The following is a 10,334-nucleotide window of genomic DNA, read 5'->3' as shown; positions in this document are numbered from 1 at the left end:
ACAAGGTAAAGTTGAATATAACCCCACATCTAGTCCTGAGCTGCAGCTGGTTAATTTTGCCTCAATAATTAGGATGCAGCAGTGGCTGAAAGACAGCCCACTTGGAAAATGTTTTATACTAAACAAAAGAAGACTTGCAAAACCATCGACCCTGGCCATTCCGTCTAACGTAAAAATATTTGATTGGACATAGAGTTTAAGATGTAAGTCATCTCTATATTATGTTAGTTTGTACTGTAGAAGAAAATATCAAAATGGTTCAAAATTTAGTTGATGGAGAAATCATATAAAAGTTCTAAAAAATTTGAATAATCTTAGTTAATTCTAAACCTTGAAAGCTATGAAATGGTGTCAAACAAGAAAAATCAAATAATGGAGTAGCACCTTAACATATGCACAAGTCAATAAGTAAAGCTGCCAGTTGAAGAACAATACTCCATTTCAGACATCAACTTGGTTTTAGAAAGAATTGGCTAGGAACTTGAAACTCACTTATCTGTTGTAAATATTTTTTTCCATATGGCCACAATTTTGCTGCTTCTGACTTGGTAGCCAGAAGACTATACCGTGACTAGCTAAGCAACTGTACAGATAAATATCTACTGATATAGCAGCAGAACAGGAAAACGGAAGAGGAGTGTGGGGAGAGGGAGAAAAGGGCAGAGATAACTGGCCTCCTTGGTCTCTTTAGATACTACAGCATGTAGTTAAACATTACAAGCTCGAAACTGACAGCATTCAAGTGGTTGGTCCGATAAATATTTGCAGCTGACGCTCATAACTGTTCACTAAATTTCCCCTGCACTAGAAAAGATTGCATAATTTGTCAAACAGCTAATACCAAAACTTGTGACAAAGGGAAGAACAACATCATGAAAAAGTCATTCTGTTTTCAGTTGGTACTTACTATTTAGTTGTCCAAGTTTCTTATAAATGTCTTACAGAATTAAGAGAAGTCTTGTTACTCTGAATTTTGGAGTCAAACAAGAATGCAGTAATGAATTTAGATGCTATATTTTCTCCTGAGCGCTAATAGAAATGAGGCCACTCTCTCAATACTTTCTGCCTGATGTTACCAAAGATCGTTGAATCAAATTTCACAGAGCTCAATTCAGATCTTAGCAAGCACATTTCTTTTTGTATGACATCATTTGCTCCCTTAAAGAATCCACACAATATCTTTGTTCTAAGAATAGCAATTTCAGTGTGAGCCCCAAAAACATTTAGCCATGCTCCAATGTTCAATTACATGTTCTTTTCAATGCCGTTATATTCTTCCTTCATTATCACATAACACAGTATGGTGCACAGCATAAGACAGACTTTGCTACGGACGGCAATAGGGAATGGCAGAGTTTGATTTTACCTTTCAAGAGATGATCTCTCCTTGTCACACCCTCACCTCACATGCCACACAGGTGAAACCCCTCCCTATACACACTAACCCAATTGATTCAACTTCCTTTCTATATTAATTTACCTATTTGTCTGGATCTCCCAACCTATGTTCAATTTATCTTTTTTCTTTCCTCACATCTTTCCTTTAGCTGTTAGGAAGACTCTCTCTAGTCTCCTTCCCTTTCCTACATTCAACCTCTTCTGTACTCTGACTCAATTTAGTTTCATCAATTAAATAATTGTTCATAAGAGTTGACATAAATGGTTAAATCATTGCAGTTGACGTAAATGGTTACCTCTTCACAATAGTTGACATAAATGATTACATCAATTAAAAATGAAATATATGCAGCTGATTCGATTATTTATCATTTTCTCCAAACTGAAGCATGAGCAAATTGAGAAGCATTAGTTTCCTCTACAACTCTATAGTATCAAACGGCTACCGGAACGTTTTACAGATGAGAAAGTATTCAGTGTCATAAAAGTTAATGCTGAGGATAAGGTCCCTGGGACCTGACAAATATACCATAGCTTTTTACCAGAGATGTTGGTCCTTCAAAAAAGAGACATAATGGACACCTTTGAATATTTCTAAATAGAAGGAACATTTATGAATAACCTAAATGTTACCTTCATAACACTCTTCCCTAAAAAGAATGGAGATATTTAGTCAGAATACTTTTGATCTATCAGTCCTTTGAGCAGCATATACAAAACTATTGCAGTATATTCAATGAAGGATGAAAGTGGTGACCAGGAAACGAATCACTGAATATCAAAATGCATTTTGCACGGGAGGCAGATTATGGAAGCAGCACTAGGTGCCAATGAATGTTTGGTTACTAGGCAAAAGCACAGGGAAACAGGAGTCATTTGCGAACTAGACCTAGAGAAAGCATATGACAGTGTTTATTGGACCTTTTTGCTAAATTTCATGACAGCTCTGAAATTTGGAGATGACTGGTTCCAATGATTGATAGCACTAGAGTCAGGTTCTCAATCCTAATCAATGGGGCTCCTATAGACTACTTCTGGCTACAAAGAGGATTAAGGCAAGGGCACCCTTTACCTTCATTCCTCTTTTCTTGGTAGAATGATTGGTAGTCAGGTAAAAAAGGAAATTGATCAATGACCTTTAATTGGTACTGAAAGACAGAACATGATTGAGGTATCGCACATGCTATATGCAGATGATACCGTGGTATTCTCTGGTGCAGAGGATCACAACTTAGGTACTTGAAAGTAATTATGTTAAATTTCGAAGCTGTTTCTGAGTTACATGTCAATTTAGCACAGAGCAGTTCTTCTGTGTTAACAACGTGAGTAACATGGAGTCATTAGAAAGTAAACTGGGACAAAAAAGTGGAAAATATTCCTCCTATGTACTTGAGGGTCTTCTCCTTGGAGCTGAACATAATCACAGACAGACTGGTGTATGACAGAATGTGATCGCAAATGAGAAAAAAAGGATGGCTTCATGGGAAACGCAATATCTTTATTTTGGGGATAGACTCACCCTCATAAATAGTGCATTCGATGGGACTGCAACTTATTATATGTCATGGCATTCATTACCTCAAAAGGCAGGGAAGCAACTGGATATAATATTAAGAAGGGACTTCAAGGAAAGTGATTCCAAAAGCCATAGATTACACTTAGTGAGATGGTGAAATGCTACACACTCTTAAAAGTGGGGAGGGCTGAGAATAAGAGACCTGAGGAAGCCTAACAAAAACTTACTCTTCAAATTGCTATGGGAATTCAATGTGGAAGAACCGGCTTTGTGTAAAAAAGTTATCATCACAACGTTGGATGGGCCATGGTGCAATAAACAAACAGCTGGGCCATATGGTGTATCTCTAGGGAAGAACATTAATAGACACCAGAAGAATTTCAAATATTAATAGAGATTGTAGTAGGTGATGGAAAAAAAAAACTGAACATGGATTGACCAGTGGTTAGATCATGAGGCAGGCCTTCCCTAAAGTTTTTGGCACAGTTCTTAACTAAGAGGCAACTATTGCATTCTGGAGTAGTGAAGGATGAAATTTAGGGCTAAGGAGGAATTGTTTTTTGAATGGGAAGTAAAGACTACTCGTATCAGAATGCATACATCTCAGCCAGATAAACCAGATTCTGTAGTCTGGAAAGGAGATAAGAGAGGCAATTCACTGTTACATGGTACCTGCTGTTGGTGGGAGGTATCCCATGGAATTAGTCGAGGTGCGCACAAGTTGGCCCGGACACGATAGTTATCAATAAAATAAAATAATAATATCGATACATTTCTTTAATTTTAACATTTATGAATTACTCTTAGGGTGAGATTGGTAGGAAGGAAAATGTTTACGTGGAAAATGTTATTTTTGAAACAAAAGTGATTTTCTTATTTATTATTTGGTGTTTGGTAAGTAAGCAAAAAATAGTCTCAAGACTATTTCACAAGTGATCTAGAAAAACATTTGTGGTGGGATGGGGTGAGGCGTGGGGGGTCGGGGGTGTGGGGTGTTCAAAGGGTGACGGCGATTGGGGAAGAGACAACGTGCTTGGAATGTCACTTACCACTAGGGAAGTCATTTTCCTAATTTTTAAGAAACTTGTTTCCCAAAGAACTGCTTTCCAAAAAAATTGGCCAACCAAACATGGAAAATTAGAAAACATTTTTTTTCCTCCATAACAAATGCACCCTTAATTGAATGCTCTTATATGAATTGTAATAATACAAAGAAGCCAATTAGAAATCGCTACTACTTTTGGTATATTATATTTATATTTAGCTTATGTGAGAAAAGTATTTCTTTCTTCCTTAAACTCTACATCTAGTCAAATGCCGCCATAGAAAATGAAATGGATACAATACTAATTATATTGTGTGTAATATATTTAAACACAAAAAACATGTGAATTACATAAAAATTAATCAGTCATTTCAGAACTCGGGCAAAAGAAAAAGAAATAAAAAATGTAAGACCACAAACTTATATGTGCAACAAAAAGGAATACAGTAAACCAAATTGGAAGGGCATTAATAGAACCAAACGAGTATGCAGCAGAGCACCACCCATGACACCGAAAAATCAATCTACTCCCCCCCACCCCCACCCCATGCAGTGCCACTTGACATTCCTCCATCCATGCCCCACATCCTCCAAAGTGGGCTAGGTCTTGCTTCACCCTGCCTTGACACCCTCGCTCATTACCATCCCTACTCTTGGTGAGTGAAGTTCATAGGGAAATTTAGGTAGCAAAGAAGCAGCCTTTTGGATCTAAGGCTTCAGAGGATAATTTAGGTAGCAAAAAAGCAGGTGCTGTTCTAAGCAGATCAATTTCTTGCTATGCATATCATATGGCAGGAAAGAAAAGAAACACTCAGAATCAAGGAGAATGAGGACTGAATATCAGTAGACTGGTATAGAAAAAGTTAATACCTATAATTTTCCTAATACCAAGGATAAGTGGCAATTGTGACTTAACTTAGAGATTTTTCAGGATGTGATTTCATAAACTACGTAAGAATGACGATGATTATGACGTTGTCACTAATATATAAAAATCACAGGAAAAACAGCAAACTGAAGGGTATTTGGAGAAGCAAAAGGTAAATTTTCAATTAAAGATTGCTACGAACACCTAAGGGAACTTCTTCCACCATTCTCCACTGACCTTGGAAGTGTATTTGGAAAAATAAGGCACTTTTGAAGGTGGAATGCTTTACTTGGATAGTGTGTTTGAGAGAATAGGTAACTCATTAGAATCTTCAAAACGAGGTGTCAATATACGCAGATGCACATTGTATGGAAGACAAAATGAGGTCATATATCACCTCTGCATCCACTTCTCATTCACCAAGTAAACCTGGGACCTCATCCTGAACATTGTGGGAAACAATTGGACTATGCCTAGGACAACGAAGGAGCTGCTGCAAGCCTGCAACATTGGTACATTAAAGGGATGGAAAAGGAAAAATTGAAAATTTGGAACTCAATATGTTCAGCTGTTTGGTGGACCAATAAGAAGGAAAGGAACACAAGAAATTTTTAAAGCAAACTGAATCTGTAGTTAGAATTAAATACAGATTATCTCGTTACTTTTTTTTTTTTTTGGAGGAGATGGGGGGTAACATATCTATTGCACATGATACAGAGGCCATGATAGACTTTTTGAACTCTTTACAAATTCAGCAGGATGTTTCCTCTGTAAATATTCGACAGCATCTTCATGTTGCTGGATTCTCAATAACATAATCTTTTAATGATCAAAAAGAAATAGCAGCAACTTGAACAGACCGTGGGAGAGGGGGAAGTGGGAGAAAGGAATTATTTATCCTAGCATGACAAGCACACACCTCATAAAAGAAAATATACAACACAGATGAATAACAACTGGAAAAATGTCCATATTATTTTTAATAAAAGCTGGAAACAGAAAGATGACAGTAAAAGAACAAGTAAGGAACTACACGAGAAAACATAGGCATTATTCACTCACCTTATCAATGCTCAAGAATCTATCGGCATGTCAAAATTGTCATCCAACTGAAGTACTGGTTCTTAAGTAATTCTTCACCATCCATTCATGAGGATATGGGTACAATATCTCCGTGTTGAATTGCCAAACCATGATTCTTGAACAGTTCATTGGTAAGCCTTCCATTTGGCTTTCATCTTCCACCATTTGTTCGATAAATGTGCTCACCTGTAAATAAAATCATTAGGACTGACATTTTTGCATACGGTAATACAGATAATAGCTGTAATAGCCCTTCCCCTTTCTCTCAAGGGTGGTTGGGACTGGTGCTCCAACTTCAAGTTCAGTTTCACTAGTCATGTTCTTGAAGGTACACCATCACATTAGCTGTGGTGAATGTGGAACTATCCACTAACAGAATATCTTATTTTAAGTACCAATCATCAGAGATCCAGGACAGAGGCAGAACTCACTTGAGAACTAGCTTTGGCTGTATCAGACTGCCTTATAGGTTCTAGTGTTGGTCGGTGCCACCTCTTTGTATCCCAAAGTATCGTACTATTGAATGCAAATCCCGATATTTCTGCATAGAATCTCTGAATTCTTTTTGTCATACCTTCAGTGTGCCAACCTATAACCTGAGAGCCGTTACAGATTGGACCCTGCAAGATAACTTTCCTATTATTTTCAGCTAGTCTTGCCACAATCCATGTCCCGATCCGGCTGCATACAACAATTTTCTATCAAGAACGTTGATACATGGAATCATAGACTCAGCACACTACCTAGAGGCATGATTGGCATTTGGAGTCATAGACCAAATGGTTATACCAAAATATATATATATATATATATATATACACACACACAGTGAGAGACACCCAAGATCAGAGTGATCAAGAAGCCATAGGAGTACGAAAGTTACTTGATAAGGATTTAAAGATGGACTATAAGAAAAATAATAACAGCTTAAGCAAGAAATAAAGGAAACGAGAACATGTAAATATCAACTAATTTGAACATAGGTAATGTTCTATAAGGATACAGACTACTGAAACTTGCTTCCACTTTGCTTTATATCACAAAAGTAAAACAAGGTTGCTAACACCCCAAAAGTAAGAAAATTTAACAAATAGAGTACCTGATCTGTCTCATCTGCTCGAAGACATCAGCAGAGTATATGTTGTACTCATCAGCAAAATAGACAATGCCATCAAGGTGGTGTGTTTCAATGTGAGAGAGTGCCACATTCCTTAGATGCACATTTTTCTCTTTCACATCAGTTGAGTTCTTGCTGCACACAAGATGTCTGTACATGACTCCGGTTCTTCTCAATATATCAGCAGTTTCAACAGATTGGGAGTTCATCTCAACAACTATCCACAATAAAGGAGAAGGCACCAACTCTAATGCATAGGCCAGACGATTTAGATAGTATGCTTGAAATGGACGGGTTTCTGTAGGAGTCACAATAATCAAAAGTTTACGGGACACTGTCGTATCTTGGTCAAGTGATTGATTAAAGGAGGCATTGTAGGCAATGTCTTCTTTCAGTTCAACATGTACTAAGTTAGGCTCTGATGTCGAATTATCTATGATAGGCAAATCCTCTGTGGTTGAAGTCACATTTCTAGATACATCATATGATCGAGCATTTTCTTCTGGCTGGAGGACCTCAAAGGATAAAGCTTGATGTTTAGAGATAAAATTTGTTGACAAATTTAGTAATGGAGTAAGGCCAATAAATACTCCAAGAATGAAGCAGAAAAACAATTGCAGAATAGCTCTCCTCCAAATGAGCCCCTTCAACTTTGACCTTTCTAAGGGCCTAGAAGATCGTCGTGACAAAAGACCAACTACAAATGTCTGAACCTTGTAGATGGCATAATCGAATGAACCAAAAGAAGGAAGCAATGCACCAGTTGGTGTATTACTATTGGTACATGATGAAGACTTGGACAGTGGAGAGGCTGCAGGACATACTTCTCCATTCATAGTGCTTCCAGGACGAGGCACTGGGGACAACGTTCTTCTAATCGAAGCCATAATAGTAACCAGGCAACACTAAATTGTTTCAAAGAGACTCTAGCTAAAAGTAACCAATACAAAGTTCACTAAATTTGGCACACTAAAGTAATTCTACCTTACAGGCCTTATCCAACTAAATCAATATGGTGAAAATTTCTGAAACTATAGACAGCTAAAAATGGGGGAAAGCTTATAAGAACCAGAACAGTTAGTAACTCCATCTTAGTACATCAAGTACAGTGAAAATATCCTCAAAAATAGCAAATTCAGCACAAGCTCAACTAACCACCCGACTCTTTTGGCAGCACAAGAGTCAATCACAATACATTGCCCATTCTTCAACATTCAAAGCTTCTCTAAGTATTGATCTATAATCAAACAATGAAACACCATACATATATAAGAAAAAATTAAAAAAAATCAAAGCTTTCTTACAGAAGAGCACAACACCACCACCAACCAAATCTTGAATGAAGTCAACAAAAAGCCAATACCCATTTTTAAAAAAAGTCAATTCTGACCTGAAGAAAACGCCAGATTTGAACTTCAGATGAGCAAATCTTGGACTCAAATGAAAAGGGTTACCCCATTTTCTTGCAATAAGAAAAGGGTCATCGATCTTTTGGTATTCAACTCAATAGAAAGACAAACAACAAGAAGAAGCAATCACACAGTTACCCGAGGTTATGCAAAAGAAAAAAAATCCTCTTTTTGAGACAATTTAGCCAAGACAGAGCTGAAAATAGAAACTTCAATAACCTTACTTTTTGGGGCAACTAATCAAACATATTGAATGAGCTCAAAGTGTTCAATGTTTTGAATCTTGAGCAAAACAGCCACTACAATTGCCACAGTAAAAAGAACAAGAAAAAAAGGGCACACTATCTTTTTTTTTAATTACTACTCACTTTATATACATGTTTGTTTCGTTTTTTTTTGGGTCACACTGCTAAACTTTTATCTTTATAAAATCGCGTGATCAATCTAGTTTGATTTGATACAGAGTTTCAAAATAATAAAATAATTTACATAAAATATGTGGTATGAAATGAATTATAGATATTTATAAAGTATTTTAGCAAAATTAAAATATATTTTTTGAAGATTCACTATTAAAAAAAAAGACATATAAATTAAAACAGACGAAAGTATTGACACATTCCACAAATTTTGAATCATTACATGACCGTTATTATTGTTTTAAAAAAATAACTATCTGACAAAAAAAAATTTAAGTTTGATATAATATTTTAGTAAGACAAGGTATATATAAAATGAAGTTTGGTTGATAACTCAACTTTATTCTTAGATTTTATATTTTTGCATTACTTAAGCATTCTTATTTGTAGTATTATCATAGAGTATATTATAAAATCTATGAAGATACCTTCTCAAAAAAAAAACTCTATAAAGATCATAGAATATTTAGTTTTTTCTCTAGTTTTTATTTTCTTCATGCTTGTTAATTAGTAGATATTTGCTACCTCATTAGAATTAGTAAAATAAGGCATAGACCCTTGCTTGTACTTTTCTCTTTGAGATCCTTTTTTTTCTTTATTAATAAAAACTAGTCCTAGACACACCTTACCTAGTACTATTCTTTTAAAAAAACACGACAAGTCATGAATACGATTACATTAATTTTCTTCTATTAGTGCTTATAGAATAGGGGTATAAGTTAAATTAATATATTAAACTCTATAAGCAATCAAATAATGTGGCAAAATGAGCCTAATATATTGTACTATTTTCCCTCTTTGTTACAAAAATAATATTCCTGCTGTACTAATTAAAAAAAATACCATAAAGCACCATACAAGAGAAAATGTGTCCACCTATCAAAAGGGGAAAAAAGAGAGCTAGCAGTCAGTACAATAATGATTAACTAATAAATGATAATAATTACGATGCAGATTCAAAATGTAATCTTTTCTGTTGTTATATACATTCACCATGTTATTCAATTAATTTCCCTACCTTATGGATTTTTGTTGGGGGTAAAACTATTCACATAGACTAGTGAACTATAAGCAATCATGCTTAATTTAATTTGGCAGTGATCTAATACTTCAGAATTTGTTTTAACATTGTCATGAGAAAGTTCTAGTACATTGAATATCTGAGATCCTAGGGGTGTCAATGGCTTGGTTGGGTTGAATTTGGACATGTTAAAATGAGTTAAGTTAATAGATGGACGAGTTATCGATTCAGAAATTACTTGAGCTGAAATGAGCTAAAATTCATATCATAATCCACTTTGCTCAATTCTTACTAATTTTAAGGGATCGTTTGGTAGCTAGTAAAGACACAACTCATTTTTGTATTAATTTATGCATAACTTATACAATCTTTGGTGGCTAGTTAAGAAGCAAGTTACATATATAAAATTAATATATTACGACGTTTGATTGGTAATTAGAAACACATATACTAATAAT

General features: G+C 35.5%; 1 protein-coding gene across 3 annotated transcripts; it reads right to left on the bottom strand.

The window, feature by feature from the left end:
- Positions 1-457: 457 nt before the first annotated feature.
- LOC125838842 (probable beta-1,4-xylosyltransferase IRX9H) lies at positions 458-8,264 on the bottom strand. Of its 3 annotated transcripts, none has more exons than XM_049517871.1 (4): positions 7,010-8,264; positions 6,342-6,591; positions 5,890-6,096; positions 458-804 (listed from the first exon to the last, which is right to left on the bottom strand). In XM_049517871.1, the coding sequence occupies exons 1-3, from the start codon at positions 7,912-7,914 to the stop codon at positions 5,929-5,931; spliced, it is 1,323 nt and encodes a 440-aa protein (XP_049373828.1). In that variant the 5' UTR covers positions 7,915-8,264; the 3' UTR covers positions 458-804; positions 5,890-5,928. The 3 variants fall into 3 exon arrangements, with proteins under 3 accessions (XP_049373828.1, XP_049373827.1, XP_049373829.1); XM_049517870.1 differs by having other exon boundaries at positions 458-799; XM_049517872.1 differs by lacking the exon at positions 458-804 and adding an exon at positions 5,306-5,328.
- Between the last annotated feature and the right edge of the window lie 2,070 nt (positions 8,265-10,334).

Source organism: Solanum verrucosum, unplaced genomic scaffold, assembly GCF_900185275.1.
Source record: "Solanum verrucosum unplaced genomic scaffold, falcon-dt-bn FXZP01000182.1, whole genome shotgun sequence".
Taxonomy (NCBI): domain Eukaryota; kingdom Viridiplantae; phylum Streptophyta; class Magnoliopsida; order Solanales; family Solanaceae; genus Solanum; species Solanum verrucosum.
This window is presented reverse-complemented; position numbering and strand designations above follow the sequence as displayed.